This window comes from Python bivittatus, unplaced genomic scaffold (assembly GCF_059951505.1).
Source record: "Python bivittatus isolate LINGU-HERP-01145 unplaced genomic scaffold, Pbiv_v1 ctg000200_np1212, whole genome shotgun sequence".
Taxonomy (NCBI): Eukaryota; Metazoa; Chordata; class Lepidosauria; order Squamata; family Pythonidae; genus Python; species Python bivittatus.
Window position 1 is genome coordinate 5,306,951 of NW_028277040.1, and position 22,916 is coordinate 5,329,866.

At 39.6% G+C, this 22,916-nt stretch overlaps 1 protein-coding gene and 1 long non-coding RNA gene across 5 annotated transcripts in view; one reads left to right on the top strand and one right to left on the bottom strand.

Moving 5' to 3' along the window:
- Window positions 1-22,916, top strand: part of LOC148216527 (uncharacterized) — a 75,022-nt gene that overhangs the window by 15,564 nt on the left and 36,542 nt on the right. The gene's annotated exons all lie outside the window — the stretch shown is intronic.
- Window positions 7,424-22,916, bottom strand: part of NRP2 (neuropilin 2) — a 188,339-nt gene continuing 172,846 nt past the window's right edge. For all 4 annotated transcript variants that reach the window (XM_088135629.1, XM_088135630.1, XM_088135631.1 and 1 more), the window contains exons 16-17: window positions 13,342-13,410; window positions 7,424-11,616 (exon numbers count right to left, since the gene is read on the bottom strand). In XM_088135629.1, coding sequence (XP_087991755.1) covers window positions 11,312-11,616; window positions 13,342-13,410 — 374 coding nt within the window. In that variant the 3' untranslated portion in view covers window positions 7,424-11,311. The remainder of the gene's footprint in view (window positions 11,617-13,341; window positions 13,411-22,916) is intronic.

A 22,916-nucleotide genomic window follows, 5' to 3' on the forward strand; every position in this document is an offset into this window, starting at 1 on the left:
TCTTCCATTTGTACATCTGTGTAAATAAATTTTTTGTCATAAAAAATGCTGCCTTCATTTTTCTCTGTGCATGCATGGAGCAACATACTAAATTGGAAACTAATGCAGTATAAACATTCCAGATTTCCCTATAACCAATGAGTATGCTAACTCACTCTTGCTCATACATGCACAAATGCCACTGTCTGATTACTTTACAAGTTGGCATTGTGTGCTTAGGGCTGGTTCACATGATACCTATAATATCTAGAAATGATTTGCATGTGTGAATGGGAATCACATTAGCCATGTTCAGATGATGCTGTTTTTGGTAGATCTCAATACATGCAGAGTAGGGAGCAGATCCAGTTCTTACAGGTCCAGTGCAGTTGTTTGTAGGAAGGACTTTTAAAGTTTTGGAGAGGCCTAGAATCAGAATAGTCATTTGAACTTTGCCCTCTTTCCTCTCCTTGTCCCATACATCAAGGTCACTTTTCTGTTATTTTTACTTCATTGAAATCAATGATGCAGTAAATGAGAGCAACTTGGAAAACTGTATTGAAATAACCTCTGAGATTCCACTTCAACCTAGGAGCTTTGCAGCCTTTAATTAAACCTCTAAATCCATCTGATCCTTTCCACTTCCAAACCATACTTTGTACGTGTTCCTTGCATGTACCCATTACATGAGCCCTGGCAATTCCAGCTGTTGTTTCATTCTGCAAGGCTATAGGAGGAAGCCTAACATCTAAAACAGATGTGCTAATGAACATTCTTTAGGCGGAGGTGGAGTCTGAGCTACGATGTCCTTATTATGTCAAATGTGCAAATCAACCCCAAGTCAGCACAAACTGGAGATTCATGATTCACAGGCAACATGATTTGCTTTCAGCTTGCAATTTGATGGCAAACTGATTCAGTTCTGGTCCCTTTGATACTTCCTTTCAAACAAGATTCAGACTAGGTTGTGGGAGTGTCAAAAGATACTTTTTAAAAGTACCCATATTTCTCATGCATACTTGCGTTTAAACCCACCCATAGTTAAGCCAACCCTTGATTTTTAACCAAAATACATGAAAACTGTGGATCAGCTTATCTGTGAAATCCAGGAAACTAGTATTCCATGCATATCGTATGCCTGCATCACATTTGAATACCTGTGTTTATACCATATGGGATAAAAAATGTTAATTTTCTGTGAGAGTCTTGTTAGCAAGATGGCATGTTAGGTAAAGAGGCAAAGTCTCTTGATCTGACTTGTATCTGAGATGCCTTGTCTAATGAGGCACTGATTTTATTCTAAGCATCTAGTTAATAAGGTGTTTGGGATTTGTTTTTATTGTTTTGTTTCTGTTTTTAAAAACTTGATTCCTGATGAGCTGAAATAGAGTTTCACTCACAGAGTTTGTGCAGCTTGTTAAGGCTCTATCTCCGATCCAGAAACCGTTGACTGTTTATTCTAAATGCTCTTTAAATGGGGGAACCAACTCACAATACTGGGAGTTCACGAACTGAGTTCACGATCAGAGTATTCTCATGTGACTGTGAAGTTGGGACTTAATTAGCAAGTCTGAGAAATATTGACCCTTGCTTAAGGAGAACATTCAAATTGTACATCCAAGGCTTCTGCATGTTGCTAGGCATCCTTCTAATCATCCTTATCCTTGTTTATTCTGAAGTCACATCACTGAATCACAGGTAACCCTACAAAAGAACTACAACTGCCAACCTCTCAAGAGCTATAGGCTTAAATAAGTCAAGCTCCTGTGCTCCACACTTGCATCCACACTTAAGGTATATTTACCTTTTTTTTTTTGGTGCCTTTTAGTCAGCCTTGACTCCTGGCCTGGACTAGTCCCTGCAGTTTTCTTGGCAAGATTTCGGGAGTGGTTTGCCCTTGCCTGCTTCTTCCTAGGGCTGAGAGAGAGGGACTGACCCAGGGTCACTCAGCTGGCTTTGTGCCTCAGGCGGGACTAGAATTCATGGGCTCCCCATTTCTAGTCCAGTGCTTTAAGCACTACACCAAACTGGCTTTTAAAATATCTCCCTGGAAATCAGTGGTGTTTACAGATGATGAATTTAAGTCCCACTGAATTGAATGTGCCTATTCTGACCGTAGGCATAGTCACACAGCATGGTTTTCACTCTGTTTCAGTTCTTCATAAACCAGTGGATGGATGGCCTGCTGATGTTAAAAAGCTAAGAAGAGGCAGGGCACACCATGAGCCAGTCAGTTCCCCTCCAGCTGACCATTAAAGTTTGTTTTAAAAGGGGGATTCAAACAGTGTTCCTACCTCAAATTGCCACAGCTCTGGAATAAGAAAATGCCTCTCAAGTCCTTAGCTGATCAAGGAGAAATGCAAAAAAGTGTGTGTGGAAAGGTCCTCAGCCTGGATCTGCCAATTATATTTAATTTTGAAAATGAAACATATTATGGCAGCATGACATAGAAATCAATGAACATTTAAAATAAGCTGTCTTGCTTAGTAACACCCATCAGTATTAAGTGTATTAAGTCCTCGTGCTCCCTTTCCCCCTCCCTGAATTGTATAGAAGTTTTTCTGCCTGTTAACTGTTAAGAGGGAGATTCCTAAGTGACTGGTTACTGACATCTTGCTCAAAAGGACTTTTTGCTTCAGAACCTGAATCCTGAGATTCAAAGAGGTTCATGAATGAAGCCTGGGTTTAGATTGAAAACCCTGATCTAAATCTTGGCCATGAAAGCAAGGCCCTTAGCCCTAGCAAATCTCCCAGGTTCCAGTAGTGAGCCAAGTTAGGGTTTCGCCTTCTTCCTCCAGTTCTCATTCAGACAAATTAAAAGAAGCAGCTATGCATGCCAAGCAGACAATGGATGATTCACTCTTATGAGAGGCCAAAGAAGTTCTAGCCCAAACCATTTTGTTTTGATGGGGATGGTGAATCCTTTTGCAATCGCAGCCCTTAGAGTTCAGGAAGGAATGTTGAACTCTCATGAGATTTTGGCACTCTCTGCCATGGGCATCCAGGTGTATATGTAAAAAAGTCCACATGGAAAAGATCAGGACTTTGATCACAGTTGCTCCCTTGTGATTTTTTTAATCTCCCCTACAGGTACTTCTTCCATCTAGATGTCACTGTAGATATGTTCAATGTATATCACAGAATAATTAAGTATGACCAAAGCAGTTGATGCCTTTAAATCATCTTTCAAGTGGCTCACTTAATCCAGAGTTTACTCTCGATGTCATTTAGAGGTGTTGCATTTTTTCTGGCATGGCTGATTTTGACTTGGTATACCTTGAATTGGCTTGTAGTGGAACGATTTGAAATCCTAAAATTGTCTGCTATTTTAGGATTGGAATGATTATATTCTCCAAGGCGCCTGGAAGAGTAGATTGCAAACTGAATATGAATCAACAAAGTGATGTAGCTGCAAAAAAGGTAAAAGGACTCTAGGCTGCCGGCTATACAGTATATTCTTTTCAGATGATAAGAAGAAATACTTTGGAACTCATGCATTTTATGAACAAGTGCTATACTTCCCTGTTATTCATCAATTCATCTATGTCCTTTTTCTGGTTTCTGCATGAACCTGAATAAAGATATGGCAGCTTTAAGAAGCATATTAAAGATGCAGCTGTTTTAATGAAATGGTGTTAAAGTAACCACCTCTGTTTTCAGGTTCCTGTGGAAGAAAAGAGGCAAGTGTTTTATTTAATAGTAGAGTAGTAGTGCATTTATTAGAGTGCCAAAGCACTTCTATTTTTGAAGCATGCACAGCCCAATCACCCTGTGGGTGGTGATCTTCCCTTTACTAGTTGTGTTCAAGTAAAGGCTAGAGAGACATCTCACTGGGATCCTTTAATTTGGATTCTTGCACTAAACTAGATTGGACTCAGTGGTCTAAATAGCCCCTCCCCACTCTGTGATTCTATTCTATTATTGCCCTGCAATGACTGCAATGGTGGAATTGTCACACATGACTACGCTTCTTATATTTGGACACATCTTCTCCAGGCATAAACTGAAATATGTAAACTGCTTGTAAAATTCATCATGTTCCATCAATGGGGTATATAAGAAACAGTACAAATGCACAGCATGATACTGAAGTGTGACAAGGGTAAAAGATGATTCTCCAAAAGGGAGACTGAATTCAAGCACCACAGACAAACAAAGTGTATTCTATTGCAGGACATTTCACCCCCAAAACACAATCATCCCACAAGATTTGATTCACTTCCAGCTATAATAAATCTGTCCAAAAGATATGAGATTAGAAAGCCAAGCATCATTTTTAAATGGAACAATGACCTTAGTGGCCCCAGGCTCCAGATGTTTCCTCTCAGCCATTGCTGCCTCTTGACTTTTGCCATGGCTAAATCTGGCACAATTTTCCAAGCGTTGTGTAAACACCTGTAGGCAGGAGGAAGATAAAGAAATTCCCTCTGCGAATGAGATTGCTGGATGCCAGTAGGCACTATTAATCCATTAAAAATGCCCAATATTTGCTGCAAGGACACTGGGCCAAATAAAGAATAAGGACATGTGAACATTACAATTCATTTTTTAAATCTAATTTTAATGCTCACACTCATATAGAGGGAGGGAAATGAAATGAGTTCAAACACCAAAGTCCAACTCTACAATTCTCTTTTAGAGAATTTAATCTGGGAAATAAATAAATAAATAAATAAATAAAATATCCAGAGATCATTGTTCCAGGAATTCTGGACATTAGTGCAGAAGAAATTAAAAGCTCTGTAAGTGCCAAATATAATGCATTATTTGGTTGAGCATTTTTATTAAAGTGATTGTTATGGGCTGGCATGTGTGATTATTTACAGCTCATCGGCTGAACTCTTATTCAAAGGGTCCTTTGGAAAAAGATTTATGAGGCTGAACTACTGAGGATGATAATCTGGGACTCCTGTTACTACTTCTTGAGCTCTAGTATCATGGTTTTATAAAATGTAGAGTTCATTCTGCAACACTGATCTAACTCCATGGCAAATAGAAGGCTTTTGAGGCTTCTCAATGGCTAATAGTTTTTTGGAAAACTAATCTTTCCTTGCTGCCCATGTAGTAGCTTATTAGGAAGAATGTGTTGCAAACAGCCAGACAATTGTACACAAATATATGTGGATAAATGCATGGACTGTTTCTAAAATGAGAGAGGAGAATATAGAAATATTTTTTCCTTCTCTCTCTTTTAAAATAAGATTGCAAGATTTATGTCAGACCTTTGAGGTAGCACAAGAAGCACAAACCATGGGTACTAATACTGCCTTTATTGTAAGGTTACAGTAACTGAATCTTGCAAGTCTGAAAGGCCTTCTCCCTCCTTTTTTTTTTTTTTTTACATTTTTTTTATCCCATCTTTATTTTTATAAATAACTCAAGGCAACGAACATACCTAATACTCCTTCTTCCTCCTCCTATTTTCCCCACAACAACAATCCTGTGAGGTGGGCTGGGCTGAGAGCGAGGGACTGGCCCAAAGTCACCCAGTCAGTTTTCATGCCTAAAGCGGGACTAGAACTCACCGTCTCCTGCTTTCTAGCCTGGTGCTAGAAACCACTAGGCCAAACTGGATCTCTTTACTTTTTACTTTTTTACTTTTATTCTTTTATTCTTTTACTCCTTTACTTTTGCTTTCCAGAAAACTGGGGAGGGTCCCTTCTGAGATGCTTCCCATGCCCCTTTTCCTTCTATGGGCCGAGATACCTTTTGTGTGCCGGTTGTCTAGGCTGCGGCTCTTCCTCCTGTCTTCCAAGGTCATTCCCACATAGTATTACAGATAGTTACTCATGCCTTGGTCGTCTGTCAATTGAATTACTGTAATGTGCTCTTCCTGGGGCTGCCCTTGAAGACCACTTGGAAGCTACAGCTGGTCCAGAATGCAGAGGCATAGGCAATGCTTTGCGAGCTGCGCCAGTTGCCAGTTGGCTTCCAGGTGCAATTCCAGGTGTGGGTTATCACCTACAGAGCCCTTCAGTGGCACAGGGCCTGGTTACTTGAGAGACCACCTGTTTCCTCATGCTTCTGCCCACCTACCCAGGTTAGCTAGAGTGGACATGCTCCTGGTCCTCTCTATTAAGCAGTGTCATCTTACAGGACCTAGGAAGTGTGCCTTCTTGGGGATGGGACGTGTCCTGTGGAATGATATCTCCCTGGAGATTCATAATGCTCCCACCCTTCTGACTTTTTGCAACCTGCTTAAGATCTGGTGGTTCGGCTAGTTATTGGCTGCTTGGCTTTGGGGGGTTTGGTTCTGGCTAGCTGTCTTCTTTTTCTCTTAATTATTTTGTTTTCTTTTAATTTTTATCTGTAAGGTGCCAGGAGTCACTATGGAATTAAGTAGCCTACACACACACACACACACACACACAGATATATGGACAGTGCCATAGTGAAAATAAGTGAGATCTGTAGATAAGGAGGGCAATGTGTGGAAATCACACATTTATTTTAAAGTGTATAGGAAATTATTAGCAAACAGAAAAGCTGGCTGTGTGGCACATGCTTGTTCCTCTGTGTATAAGTGCACAAGAAACACAGAATGAATATGATCTTAGGCATAGAATGTCAGTCCATGCAAATTTCCCTTTTCTCTAAAAACAGCTCCCCACCCCACCCCCTTGTAGCTCTACAGGCTAGAACAAATTTCATACCGCTTTCCTTACATATGTTCCAACCTGTAGAGCCAGGCTGAATAAAGTGTTCATGGATTTCCAAAATCCCTGCCCATTATGAAATGCAAAAGAATGCAGTATGCAAAACAGGCAAGAACATTCATATTTCATAGAGGTGTGAAGGTCAGACAATTCAGCTCTTTGTGAACAACTTGGGCTTATTTTATCACAGAATTTTTATTTGTTTCCTGGTAATTACAGATGATATTATAAACCAGTCTAATCCAGCTAATGGTAGTATTGCCCAAGATCAAAACACTCTGTACGTTTATTGAGAGTAAACCACATTGGACAAGGTGGGAATAGCTTCCAAGTAAACATACCTAGCTTTGGGCTACGAATTCTGCTGAAAGCCCTAGGCACTTCAGCCATTAACAGTTTGTTGCTTTGATTTCAATGGGGCAGTCACAATAGCATTCCTGGATTGTAGCCAAGACTTCACATAACAAGTGTTTTTGAAATTACACTCTGCCATGGAAATTCAAGAGAGTGCAATTATACCTAATCACACCTTAATCCACCTCTCACTGTATGTAACTTGTTGTGTGGCACAATTAGTCTCCCTGGATGGAAAGGCCCACTGCCATCCGCATTAAAGTCTACATCCAGTCAATCCCACGGACAATGGCAAAATCATACTGGCTGTGGGCACGGGAATCTGCTTTGGCAGGGAGACCTCCCTTGAAGCATCAGAAATGTGGGGGATGGACTTTAAAGTAACCACTCTTTCCCAGCTACAAAATAAACGGACTCAGAAAAGTTATCTACTATAATGTTTATTAAATAGTACTTTTAAAAGGCTTTTATACAAATCATAGAAACACAGTCTGAGTTTTCTTTAAACACTGAAGAATCACAGTAAAAGCTTTAAAGTCCACATGATCTGGCACAGCCAGTAAATGGTCAAACTACCTTGAGCTGGCAAGATATGTGAAATCCTGTTTCCTGCATTCTTTTCCTTACTCCCCTGACATGCTTTCTTGTTGACATCTCCCTAGAAAGCGAAGACCAACTATACTGTGGTGCTCCTGTTGGCCATGGTGAAGCTGACCATGGGAGGCAGGAAGGGAGGGTGAGGGCAACCAGCATTTCAGCAAAGGCATTGGTAACACTAGGCTGTGTTTCTTTGCCCATTGGAAAAGAGGGAGGTTACTAAAGAACATGGATCATCAACTACAACATACATTTGCAGATGACAACATACTGACATGGAAATATGCACCATTTCTTTTTTTCTTTCGCCCTATGAAAAATACAATCAAACACCGTTTTCTGCATTAGAACAGTAAAGCACCCAGCGCAGAGGTAGGTGAGGTATTAGCTATGCAGCATTATGGCCTGATTCAGCTCACTGAGTGCACACACAACAAAGCCCCTGTACCTGCCAACATGGAATACAAAGTAAGTGGGACTCTTCAATTGTATGCCATTTGCTCTGCCCTCCCCTTTGAACCCATGCCAAGGGCAGTAACAACCTCCTGCCTCCATTAAAGATACAAGTAACCCCACATAGCCACTCACATATATAATGCATACAGAGAACTCACAAGCACGCGCAAACACATATACATTGTAATATATGCATACACGAACTCTCACTCTCTGTATGTCTACTACAGACAGCAATACTACCTTTTAACATATCTATATCATCTGTGAGGTCTTCCTTCATCCACCATACAAGAATAAGAGAAATACAGTTGGGACCCAATCCAGCCACGCTTTAGTCTTCCACTGAAAACTGTGGAGTGCTCAAGTGGTAAGCTTTGGCTGGCCTGTGGCCCTTTCTTCAACAGTAGTAGCAGTAATGTGGTCTGCAGAAGGGGACCCGGTAAATTGGATGATCACTCTCTGTGTTTAAGATTAGGATGGGGTAAAGTGTATTTGTACATGGCATACCTGGATAGATACGGTAATTATTCTGTTAGAGCAAGGCTGCTTTTAAGGCAGTGCTTTTCAAATGTCCTGCTATCAAAGTACGTTCTCTATGCTGACTTCTGCTGAGGAAGCCCAGGAGCACTACAACTAAACTCTTATATGGAACTTGGGGGCATATTCCAAAGCATTCTCTTGGGCATGAACCACTGGCTAGCCAGCTGTTTGCTTTGTGTGAACTGTGGATATTCCAAAACTCCTGATACTGCTATTCATTTTAGGAATGATGGATGGCATATGGCCCATGTTGTTTTTCAAGGACACGTATTTAGTATTATTTATCCCACTGAGATGCTCCTGATGGTCTTCTGAGGAACTGAGAATATAGTGCGAAAATCAATGCTTTAACATCCTAGTCTATCACAGAATTAAATGCACCAAAAGCAGTGGCACTGAGCACACCTAGATCTGTACATAATTGTGGCTTCAGTGTGTTAAAGTGAAAGTAAGTGCCTTGTTCACATCCTTGCACACAGGTGGTTATCACCACATAGACCAAAAATTCTAGACATTCAGCTTGGTAAGCATGCATATAGAACTGCTCAGAGGAGCGTTTCGTAATCTGCATGGCAACAGATCCTGTGAAATTAGGAGAGCTGCTGCAAATCCTCATTTCCATACACATGTACATATATGACATGTCTGTACCCAAAGATGTGCATGTTACATTCACAAGTAGCAGTTTAGAAATGCATTCCTGCAAAATGTAACATGTGAAGTGGCTTCAGCAATTACTGGACAATTAGGTACATACCTAGAAGAGAGCTTCGCCAGCACAACATCACACAGATGAAGTTATGCTAGCGTCACAACATTATTATGTTGACATAAAACTATCATACTATCAGGTGTACCTCCTAAAATTATCATTTTTTAAAAAAATCTGCTTATCCAATCTGCTAATTTGAAAAACTTTCCACACCTTAGTCCCTGTGATTTTTCCAAACAATGTGGCTTGAAGATTGCTGTCAAGAGCTGAACAAAAGGCATTGGAAATTGAAAGTTGGTACTGTAAACCTTTACTGGTCTGCAACACACTTCAAGCATGGCACAGCACACATGAAAATGTTAGATATATATTTGACTATCTGAAAGGACAAAACTCTACCCAGTAGAGATCTGATGGTAATGAAGAAGTGAAGGAGGAATAGGAGGAGAAAGGTTGAATGCCTCAGTTGTATTTTGATACATCACACATCTCTAAGTAAAGGGAAAAATATTTTTTCTAAGGCACTTTATTAAAAAAAAAAATCACATACACACATATTCACACAAAGCCCTTCAAAAATAAACAAGTTGCGTTGCAAACCACAACAAGCAAATTGCATTTTTCTGAAGGAAGAAGGTGATAGAAGATTGCTCCAGATCCATTTATTCGACATCCATACTAGAATATCAGCTTAACCTTGATACCCTGCAATGTTGCCATAATCTAAGGATTATAATGGCTGGGTCCCCCCGAAGGACCGAAATCTGTGAAAGACTTATGCTTTTGCCAGACAGCACCAGAATCATGCATCTGTTCAAAGGGTACATTAGTCTAGAATTCTTTGCAGAATTAAGTCCTTCTTATTGGCTAATGATGACATTAAATCATATCTGCAGAGAGAGGTATCATTACCACTCTGTGAAGGGCTGGATAACTGTATTTATTCCATGAGCCTTTGAACACTCCCCCCCCCCCCCATCAGAGTGGCCACAGCATTAACAAAAATATCTATCTACCTAGCAGCCTGTCTTCCCCTTGAATGTATAAAAAGCCATCTCCTGAGTTCTTGGGCACCTTATAATTGTGTCTTTTGTTTGCTGCAATTTTCTTACACTAAAAGAACAAGATTAAAAAAAGAGGGACAGAAAGAAAAGGAGAAGAAAGAGCCCTTGTGATGAAGGCCTCCGCTGTTTCAGTCCAAGATCTGGATTTAATAAATGGCTCTTATTCACAAATCACTTTAAGGCTCTTCAGCTTCTCTGGAGGAGGCCCTTCTGTCAACTTTCACACCTCAGGCTGTCTGTTCCTTTTGCTTTGTAATCTGGAAAGAAAGCGTTGCGACTCCCACTGACCCGCCAGCCGAATCCCACTCCTTCCCCAGTTCCCCTGATCGGTGAAGAGGAGCAACCCGGTTTCATCGGAGGGGTGGGGTGGGGTGGGGGGTGGGGGTGGGTGAGAAGCGGCTGCAGCGTCCTGGGCTTGTTGCACCAGCTACAGCCCAAAGCCGAGCCTTCCAACCAAGCCCCATTTCTGACGGGTGATCTGCGGGTACCTCTGTGTGCGAGCAAGCATGAGATTGTAATTTCTAAGAATAGAAAGGGGAGGGGGAGGGGGAGGGGGCTGCTTAGCAATCTCATCTGAAGAAGGAAGTGGCAAATAATTATCAACATTCTGCCCCTCGTTCCCTCAAAGCAAAGTGAATCTTTTGCCTTCTACAGATGGGATTGGCTCATAGAAGAAATAAAACGGAGAGCGTGGCGGCTCCTTTGTTTCAGCCTACCCAGTTCTTCTTGCAAGAGCAATTAGCCACATTTCTTACAGCTGGTAATCCTCTTCCAACTCTCTTCCTGCTGCTGCTTTCTTCTTTTTCTTCTAAACAACAGGACCCCTCCCCACTTCAGTATTCCAGCATGGGCTTGTGTAAAATTATGGCATTCAGTTCCCATAGAAAAAGTAATCTTCCCCAGCCACTACCGCTGGAATGAAATGTCAAATGTAATTCCAGTGCAATCAGTCATGCCTCAGAGCAACACTTTTGGTGGTTCATTTTGACCTTGTGTTTGATGCCATCATAAAGCTCAAAGTTATAATTCTCCAGAGTGGTAGAGCTCCGGGAAGAGAGGCCAGTGTAGTAACAGGTGCAGTACAGCAGTAGCCCAGCACAAATTGCCCCTAGAAGGACTCCAAGAGAACTCATGGCTATGATGGTGACCAGAATGGGGTCCAGAGTATACAGCCAGCTCTTCTCTGTGTCCATCAGTGGAGTCAATGGGGAGTTCGTAGAAAGTGTGGTGTGGTTTCTTTCCTGGCCTAAGGCATCTGAAATATAATGGGAAGTGAGAGGTTATTAGAAAAGCAGCCTTGGGCAGGACTAGTTGAGGAACAGCCCTTGGGGGAAAGAGCACACATGGCACACATGGGGGGGGGGCAGCTTCTAGAACATCTGTCTCTCTCTGAGTTTGGCTGGAGGCAGGCCATATGTCCTTCAACCAAATTGTCACCATGATTGTAGGAGACCTCCTTCTGTATGAACCAGCCCTTCCTTTATAATTTTACAGTGAGTCTGGGAAGATTGATGTCAGGTTTAGCCTAAGGAACTCCAAGAGACAATGCAAAATCAGTTCAGCTATGTTTATTAGCTACAACCTCTAGCAAGAATCTTCCCAGACTAAAACCCCAGCTCCCAAGCCAGCCAGCCACAACACCGTGTATTCCTCAGGGAGGTGCCAGCCTCATCCTCTTGTAGTTCCCATGCTCTTTTGGTGAACTAAGAAAACGCTTATCTCCCTGAGCCTGGCCTTCATAATTCCATTCCATCAAAACAGTCTCATACAGGTAGCCCCCAGTTTAAGAACGAGTTCTGTTCCGAAGGTCTGTCCTTAAATTGAATTTGTATGTAAGCTGGAACAGTATTATTGTATAATACTGTATAAGTAGTATTGTGTAATGAACTTGAACCATTGTGTATTTAACTCGAATTTTGCTACAATAGGCTCCGCTCTTAACTATACGTCATCCTTAACTGGGTGTTCTTAACCCGGGAACTACCTGTAGTATTTTTAATTATTAAACATTGTTGCTTTGGTAGGTAGGTACTACATAATTCTTCTTAAGCTTGCCCTCACAACTACCTTTACTAGTGGAGTTCTTGCTGGTGCTTCTATCTTCTCAAGCTACATGCAATGGAGTTTATATGGCAACGTAAGGTCAGTATACAGTCTCAGCCTGACCTCCAATTTGCATCACTTTATAATATTCTCCCATTCCATGTTTTTTGCCTGCTATTTCAAAGAAGCTCTCTGTGGTTTTAGCAAGATTTCCCAACCCTAGTGAAACAAATTGTACCTTTTAGTTGCCAAATGTTTCCGCTGCCTAATTTGTCCCCAGTTCATGCTCCAGCTAAGGCTTTACATTTTTCTTCCTCTAGATCCATTATATCTGAAGGATGCTAATTCTGCTATGGTGAGAGAAATACCAGAAGGCTGGCAGGGAAGGGTGAACATATATGTTTAGTAACAATTATAGAGGAACTTCTTCAGGCCTTGAGGAAGGAGTATTCTAGAGATTAGCTAGCTGAACATATCTGAGAAAAGATATGCAGTTTTTTTTGCTAAGAGGAAAATTCTTCCTCAATTTGCTCTTCTCCCTGATTGTCAGAGTTCTCTGATCACGCACTTGATGCATGCAATGGCACCAGCATCTGCCCACCGATTAACAGACAGGGCTCCTGCAACTAACAGCCCCTATGTTGTACAGTGCAGATGCTAATTAGCATTATGCAATGTGAAGGCAAAACTTACCTTGGCTATGAGACCAATTGCTATTGAAATATTGCAGTATGTTCCCATGTCTAAAATGATCTGTGTAGCCAGAGATAAGGACTCACATACACATCCCTATCAATTTTAAAGCAATGGATCTAATCCACATACATCAGATTCATGAACAGCTTACTTGTGGCTGAGCAATAATTTGCTTTTGAGAGAATCACTAGAAAGTAGAATTCAGACTTGACTACTGAAGCAGGGAACATCTCCTACTCACCATCTTCAGAGTCTTCTCCAAAGTCTTCCCCATGAATTGAAACCTCATCCTCTAATGCCGGGAAATCCACTGGAATGCAAAAGAAGTTGTAAAAGGTCTAATTCAAAAAGCAGGAACAAGATGCACTTCCCCTAGAATAAATATAGACTTTCCAAAAAGCTATTTTCTTCAAGGCTGTTCATGGTTATAGCTAGTTTCCATTCATATTTATTAGTGTATTATGGGAAACACATGCATCACTGTAACTTTTTTCTTACCATAGTCATTTTCATTTTCCTACCAGCTTTCAGGGGATATGAGAGCTGGAGGACAGGGATAAAACCAGATAGATCTGACTACTACTGAAATAAGCTTTTCTATAATGGCTATGCTTCATTAGTACCATGATCACATTTCCATAGTGCCCATCATTAGTCACCACTAATGAGGCATCCATTTAGCATACTCTATATGTCATCATCTGACATGCATCTCAGTAGAAATAAAGCCCATATGATCCACTTTCAATTTGGGTATCAGATGCATTCAAACAGGTTTATGGAAGCTGTGTATCATCATTACATGTACAAATGTAAAAGCCAGAATAAGCTAGTAAGACAAGAATTCCATAAATGCTTTCAGATATTCATGCAAATCATCCATATAAGCCCAACCCTTATAGAAAAGGGTTTGTTTAGATTTGTAGAAACAGGCTGAAAAGTCCAGAGATCCCATCACAGTATGTATTTTGTTTTACATCTCCTTGGGAAGTAGTTTGTGAAAGGCATTGAATAAATGTTTCAAAGATGTAAATAGCTGTAGTATATCTTCAAGATACATCTCTGGGTGGGCAGAAGTGCCCAAGAAATGCTCTGCAGACCTCCCAAATTCTGTTTCTCCTCACTGCTACAGCCACCTCTCTCTTCCTTTTCATTGAGTTCTCTGCCCTTTCTCACCAGCACCCATCACCTTCATTGTCCCACACATCCAACTTCTTCTCCCTTCTCTTTTTTTTGGGGGGGGTTTCCTTCCATGCCCCCCATTTCTGACTGCCTCTGTCTCCTAACAGCTGCTTCCATGCTACCTGCTCCAGATTGTTTCCTCTGAGTCTGGAAAAATCATGATGGCGTCTACAGTCAGAATGGATTTCTCCAGTAATTTCCCCCTTTCCTCAGTTTCATTTGTCTGCTTCCTTGATTTCCATGCCATTTGCTCAAATCTTTATGTAATTTACTCAAATTTTGTTCACTTTCCTTTTGGAAGGAGGGACAGAGGATTTTGCATGTGTCTCTGCTCATAGATGTATTTTTGAGAGAGAAGTAAATGTATGTTTGTACATCTAACTTCTTTTTCGGAAGGCGGAGTGTGCAAGATAAAATTTTCATATCTACTTACCTATCTATTTTGAACAGGTGACAGTCAGATATATATATATGGTGATGAATAGGAGAAACATTAACTTAACAAATGGGGTACCATTAATTTTACAGATGGGATGAACTGTCTCAGGGGGTTATATGGAAATTATATGGTTTTTCAAACTAATTTGACATACTTAAGTCTACTTCTTTAGTAATTATAGTGCCTTGGGAATTTTTATAGTAAAAAGAGAACTGCCCCTTTTTAAAAAAATAATCTTATATCGGAAATGTGGGAGGGACATTAAACATACTACTGTATTTTAAACCTTGACTTTCACACCTGGACAGTTTGTGGGTGGGCATTAAATACAATGAGTTGACATGGAGGGGAGATTGAATTATACTTCATTATTAATTGTCTATTCTTTTGTCACTGCAGGGATTCCATAAATGTGATTTAAACATTTATACATCATCATTTGATTTCATTTTAATTTTTTTCCACTTTTGGGACCTGGCACCATCTGTTCTGGGATGCTTGGGACCTTTGGTCCAATGGAAGATGTAGGGATTAACAATAGTTCTATAGTAGACATTTTGCTTTTTTACTTCAGGACAGTATCTCACATTTTTAAGGATAACAAGCCTAGACATGAATACGCATGTATCATCATTGGTTCATTCAATACTTGATGGCTCACAGCTGATGACAGCAATTCTTTCAGTTTAAATACAGAAAGACCACAATCATGAAGAAAGAAGAAGGCAGGATGGTCCAATTTTGAAAAGCAGAAAGGGGTTCAGGAGCAAAGATGGCTGAATTCCTCCCTCCTTTGGGAACCAGCCTAGACTGCAGTAAATGCTGATTATCTTCCCTCCATTCTTCTTTAAGCAGATGGAGGATTCTGCATCCCTTGTAAGAGTTCACTCTCTGCTAATAAAAACAGACACCTCCCTCCCCTTCCTACAGGGCTGGTATAACCCAGACACATGTCAATGCTACTGTCATGACCAGTTCGGACTTACATGTGAGGATTGCCGCCACCATGGTGACAGTGTTGGAAATGAGGAAGTGACTGTTGTGGCATTTGATTTGTGGGCACTTTCTCCTAGATTAATCTCTGGTTGATGTTGAATCATCAGACGTTGAAGCTGCATGTGTGAACACAGCTGAAGCTCAACCCCCTTCATGAATAAATCCAATCAACAGATGCGCTACATTTTTATTCTTTAGATTAAGTGTCAGAAATGGAATCACACAACACTGTCCCTATCATTCTAGGGGAAGAAGTATTCTGCTGTTCAGCGTCTTTCACACAAGTGGAAACACAAACAAAAAACAATCAGCTGACAATTTGTAAGGCCAATGAAGTGAAACATGAATATGTGCTTGACAAGCATGGCACAAACAAATGCCTCCCACAGAAGGTGGTGATACAACATTCAGGAATTACAAGCAATTATTAAAACTACAAATGTACATGCCATGAGAAAAACTAAAGCTGAATTGCTACGCAGAAGTGTGCGAGGGGCTCTGTTACTAGAATGGGCCTTGCTAAGTATGTCTGTAGAACAAAACAATCTCACCACCAGTGAAAAACCAGTTCAACAGCTTGGGGGACTGGGCTTTCAGATCCCACTCAAGGCCAGACGAGACAAGCAGAGCCCAGAGGGCACCCTCCTCTGCTGCAGCCATTGTTCAACGGTGCTGCATTGTTTAGAGTGGACCTGGATTGAAGATTTATCTCGCTTTTTTCCCTTTCTACCAGTGGTCACTCCACAGAGCAAAAGAAAATTTGCATTAAGAACTCTTTTGGAAAAATTCTCATAAACAAGATGAAATTCTCTTGCATTTATTTAGCGATGAGGTGGGCAAGGGGCTGATTTCAAACACTTCCAGTAAGGGAGAAACCACGAGGAAACTCCTTCTCCTTCCCTGGGGCTTTTTCTGAAGACTTCACAGACTGTTCCATTATTCTGAGAAATATTGGAGAACCACGCAAGTAGCACCCTCTACACCACCAGCAATGAAGCTCAAAACAACCAGCAAGAGCCACTTGAAAGAATGTCTCAAAGCCTAAAAATAAGATAGAATAAAAAGGATGCCTCTGCTCCAAGGGGAGAAAACTTGGAAGACATCACAATTTTGGTACGGCATTCATTTAGAACCCAACTCTTGTATTACATCTCTGGAGCTTGTTTGGAGCAGAATCATTTTGTCCCACTGAACAATCAAAAGCTGTCAAAAACTTGTCCCCAAGACTTTTGAAACTGCAATGCTGGTGCAGTCCCTCAGCTGCTGAGCCCAGCTCTTGCACGGAGAGGCCTGGTGAGAGAAGCTACGCTTGGAGTGTTCAGAGCAGCCCAATAAAAAAGCCTTTTAGCACTGACTGGAAAATCTGTAGCTGAGCACGTAGGAGTGAGATCCTAACAAAGGTATTATCCAGCTATGGATGTTTTGTGTTCAGGTTCTGTGTTTTATTCCTCTTTCTGAATATTTATCATTGTTTTCTGTTACATTGTAAAAACTCCTTTTAATGTAGTATGCTACCCAGTGTTGTTGAGGAGTCAAGTAGCCTTCAAAATTTGATAACAAACAAGCCAACAGTCACCTGATCCTCCATATACCTGTCCAATCCCATTTTTAAACCATCCAAATTGGCTCCCATTATCAAAAGTACTGGCAGCAAATTATATTGTTTGAAAAAGAATTTCCTTCTTGTAGCTCATGCATCTTCCAGCAGTTACTTTCAGTGGATGACCTCAGGTTCAAACATGCTGGCTGGGGAATTCTGGGAGTTGAAGTCCACACATCTTAAATTTGCTGAGGTTGAGAAACATTGCCCTAATGATTCCAAGTCTGGGACTGAACCATATGTACTGATCCAATCTTTCTTGGGTTTTTTGTTTTTACTACTTGAATGTAAGTAGCATATAATCTTTTGATGTGTGTGTATATGCCTATAAATAAATAATGTATGTGATGGATGGATGGGTGGGTGGGTGGATGGATGGATGGATGGATAGATGGATAGATAGATAGATGGATAGACAGACAGACAGACAGACAGACAGACAGACAGATAGATAGATAGACAGATAGATAGATAGATAGATAGATAGATAGATGTATATATGCAGATGTATGTATGAAAATAAACGTTTGGGACTTTTTTTGTGCCAACATATATAATTGTTTACACTGAAGCATATTTAGCATTTGGAAGTCCATTCACCCAGTTTAGAGAGGTCTTTCTGGAGCTCTTCACAGTCTCCTTGATTTACTACTCTGAATTGTTTACTATCATCAGCAAAGACGGGCACCTCACTGCTCTGCCTTAACTCCTGATAATTTATATAAAGTTAAACAGCACTAGTCTATACCAGCACTAGTTAACAGCAGACAAAAAAGCAGAAAACAATATCTTAATTAAAGAATTACCAAGGAGAAAACCACACCCCCACCAACATTGGCAGGGCAAGCTACTGTATATAAATAGGGAGCAAACCCCACATTCACCAGCACTGATAATGTAACCTAGTCAGGTAATGAAACGTCTGCAAGCAAACAACCAAGCTCAGAGAGCACCAAGGACTCCACAGTTCAGCCCTGAGCTACATATATTCTTTTCTATTGGGACCCCATTTTGCCCATCTAGTCTATAAAAATTACCCATATTCAGCCTCATATACTGTACCATGTATTCTGCAAGCATCGTGCAATATAAGCTCCGTAAGTCAAAAAAGTCATGTGATTTCAGGACCTTTTTGTGTAATGTGTGTATTTTCCCTGTGTGTGGAATGCTGTATATGTATACATATATGGGCAAAAGTCAAAAATGGTATTCTACTTATGGATTGTCCAGCATCTTCTAGCTTGTGTGTGCAAAATCATTATACGAAAAGAAGCTATTAATTTAGATGCAAGGGCTTCAGTTGACTTAATAGGGGCCCTTTAGGATCAAGCTGTAAGAATGCAGGTCTAGGACACTTACTTGGAAAAAATATCTACTGAAAGTGGTGGCACAATGTATAATTTTAATTAAGAATGTTTATACAGCATTTACAGCAAGTAAAAAGTATATGTAAAGAAAAAATATGAAAGAGAAAGAAAGAGAGAAAAGAAAACGAAAGTACAAAAAGCAAAACAGAATAAAAGAGAAAGAAAAATAGTTAAACAAGAAAAAATATGCAACTTCTGACCTTTCCAACAGTTATAAAAAACTCATTATCCCTCCTCCCTCTTAGTATTGCAAAAATCTCTTCAGCCCCTTAGTTAATCCTTTTTCAATCATCAAAACCATAAATTATCATTTCACTTTCTTCCATTTTCAGCAAAAAAATCCATAAAAGATTTCCAGTCTTTTATAAAAGTACTTGTTTTATTCTTGACCAAACAGGTCAGTTTTGTCATTTCTGCCAGTTCTGACATCTTTACAATCTATTCCTCCGTTGTGGGAATTTCAGTGTTCCTCCTTACTGTGCATATAATAATCTTGCTGCAGTTACCATGTATAAAATCAGTCTTCCATAAGTCTTTTCTAATTGGCTATCCAAAAATCCCAATAAGAAAAATTCTGGCTTTTTCTCAATATTAATCCTTAAGATTCTTTGTATCACTGTATGTATTTGTATACAAAATTTTCTGACTTTTTCACAAGTCCACCATGCATGGTAAAAAGTCCATGTTTTTCACATTACCAACATTTATTTGAAGTACTTTTATACGTTATTCATATCTTCTCTCTTAAATTATAACACAATGTGAATTTCATCCCATTTACCCACATTCTCTCCCATTGATCCATCTGTATATTATAATCAAAATTTTTAGCCCATTTTATCATGCAGTCCATAGCTTGTTCCTCTTCTGCTTCAAATCTCAACAAAAATTTATATATTTTTGCAATCACATGTTGTTCATTTGTACAGAGGTCATTTTCAAATTCTGTCTTATATTGCTCAATTCCAGTTACCTTTTTATCTATATTTAATCTTTCTCTTAGTTGTGCATATGAAAATCATTGAAAGCTAAATCCCTCTGCAGTCAGTTGTTCTCTTGACATCATCTTAAGTTTACCATTATTAAGTTTACCATTATTAATAAATCTTGCTATGTTAACCTTTTATCTTTGCCTGCTGTCTCTTTTCTATAAAATGCTTCCTGTGTGGAGACCAATAAAGTTATTTTCAGGCACAACCTGGGTTTGTATGTATTGCATATTCTTAATATGGCACTTCTCACATAATGAATTTTAAAATCTACTTTAACTTTATTGTACCATAAAAACCCGTGCCAACCAAACCTCAGATTATGTTCTTCTAATTCTAACATTCTTTTATTTCTCAGCAACACCCACTCTTTCATCCAAACCAAACAGCAGGCTGCAAAATACAATTTAAAACCAGGCAATCCTAGTCCTCCTCTTTCCTCTGCATCTTGGAGAATTTTATATTTAACCCTTGGTTTCTTACCCTGCCATATAAATCGCAGATATCTTTTTGCTATTGCTTAAAAGGTGCAACATTTTTCAAAACATATATTGTTTGAAATAAAAACATCATTCTAAGTAGTACATTCATTTTTATCACAGAACTCTTCCAACAATAATTGTAACTTTTCCCATTTTAACAAATCTTTCTTAATTTCATTCCATAACTTAACACAATTGTTTTGAAATAACATACAATTCATATTAGTCATAGTAATACCTAAGTATTTTACTTTTTTTCTCAATCTGAAAACCAATTTTTACAATCAGTTCTTTTTGATTTTCCACCCTCATATTTTCTGTAAACATTTTCATTTTCTCCTTATTAATTTTGAATCCAGCTAACACACCAAATTCCTTTAACCTTTCCATTAATATTCCTTCCAAAGGATTTTCCATGATTAAAACCAAATCATCCACAAATGCTCTTAATTTGTATACTTCTTTTTTTACCTTCACCCCAGCTATTCTCTCATCTTGCCTATTAAGTTCTCTATTAAGAACTTCAAGAGCCAGAATGAACAGAAGTGGTGAAAGTGGACACCCTTGTCTTGTCCCTTTTTGTATTTTGCAGGGTTTAGTCAATTCACCATTAGCTACAATTTGTGCCTTTTGTGAGGTATATATTGATTGTGCCCGTTTAATAAAATTTTCTCCAAATTCTGTATTTTCCAAAATTTTGAACAAAAAAGTCCAGTTCAAATTGTCACATACTTTCTCCACATCTTAAAAGATCAATGCAGCTTGTTCTCAATATATTGTTCTAAATATTCTAATATGTTAAGTATATTTCTGATATTATCTCTTAACTGTCTTTTAGGCATAAAGCCACATTGGTCTTCATGTATGAAGTCTTGCAAGACACTTTTCATCCTATCAGCTAAGATCATAGTAAATATTTTATAATCATTATTCAATAAAGATATTGGTCAATAACTTTTTTGTAAAGTGGGGTCTTAACCTTCCTTATGAATTAGTGGTATAGTTGTACTTTTCCAACTTTCTGGAATCCTTCCCTTTTCCAAAATAGAGTTCATCATTTTTTGTAAATGTTGTATCAACTCGTCTTCAAAATATTTATAATAGGAAGCCGATATACCATCTGGTCCAGGAGCTTTCCCTATTTAGGTTTTTTTTGTAGCTTCATAGACTTCCCTTATTATTCTAGGTCCATTCATCAACTGCTTTTTTTGTCCGTTATTTTTGGTAATTTTGTTTGTTTAAATATTCATCTACCTTTGCCATAGAAATTTCTTCTCCCATACAGAATTTTGTGCAATACTAATGAAATATTATTTGTGTCAGATTCAGCCGGCACAGCACAGCGAACGCCGCTGCTCAGTTTCACCACCCCTAGTCAATTTCACTGCCTCAGGCACAGGCAGTGGAAAAGGGGAAGTCGGGCAACTGCAAGTTAATTGCCGGCAGGTGCGGCAATTGACTCAGGGCAGGAGCGGATACTTTGTAACAAAGCCGGCTTCCCTCAACCGCCCCAGGCAATGCAAACCGCAAAGGCTTGGAAGTGCAGCAATCAACGCACAATTAAGAAGCGCTGGCTTAGCCTGCAGAAGAAAAGCCCAACGAACTCAACAACCCCACAAAGGACAGTAATCAGCGAGACAAAGAAGCAGGGCTGAATCTGCCATTTGAGCGAGGGGGAGAATACCGCGGGCAAACCAGTAACCCAGGTAACAGGGAGAAACACGGGAATGGGGAACCTATAAAATGCTATGTAATCTGTGCCAAGCCAACCCTGGCTTTGTTTGTATCTACCCGCATTACACCCGAGAAAACTTCTTTGACTGAACCTATGTTTCCCGAGAATTTCATTCAGTGCTGAATGTGGCAACTCTTACAATTTGCATATCTACATTGTTGCCATAGAATTTCTACTTTGCAATTTTAATATCATTTCCTTCTCACTTTCTTTTCTCAGTTTATATGCTAGCCATTTCCCTGGCTTATTTGCTAACTCAAAATTCTTCTGTTCAGCAAAATTCATTTTTGTTTCCACTTCTTTAATTGTTAACATAGAAAGCTGACATGTTAAATGGCTGTGAAATATTTTTCCTTCCTGGTGATCTTTTTAATTCATCCTCTTTCATTTTTATCTCCATTAGAATCTTTTGCATTTTTTCAACTTCTGAAGGAAGAAATGGCAGACTGAAGACAGCTCAGTGAAAAGTGGAGCCGACAACTGCAGTGAAGAATAAAGAGCTGGCAAATAGACTGGCTTTTCGAACCTCTCTGGATAAAGGAGAGGGTCAAAGATTGACCACAAGTGCTCCAGACCGCAGTCTCTGGTGGGTTCTGAGCACTGGGAGATGAGGGAATAGCCATCCTGCTCAAATCACCGTTAGCACCTTTAAAAGGACATTAAGTTTGCATACTTCCTTTTCTAATCACATTTGGAAATTGCTTATTAACTACTTTTCAGCTATTAGAAACCTTTTGAGTGACATGTCTGAAAACACCAGGTGAGTCTACCTTCAATCCTTAATGAAAGAAAATTTTAAATACAAGTTTAAGAACCTTTACAAAAAATTTTTTTTTAATAAACAGCAAAGGGTTGATTAAAATTTTGATTTTTGAAAGCCAGAAACAGACTAAGGGTCCAGATAAATTTGAAATAAGATTTTGGAATTAATTATAAAGAATTCTTCCTGTGGGATGCTATGGAAGAGGAACAAGTTTTACCTGACAAGACAGAGTCTGAGTTGAAAGTGGACTTACAAATGACAGG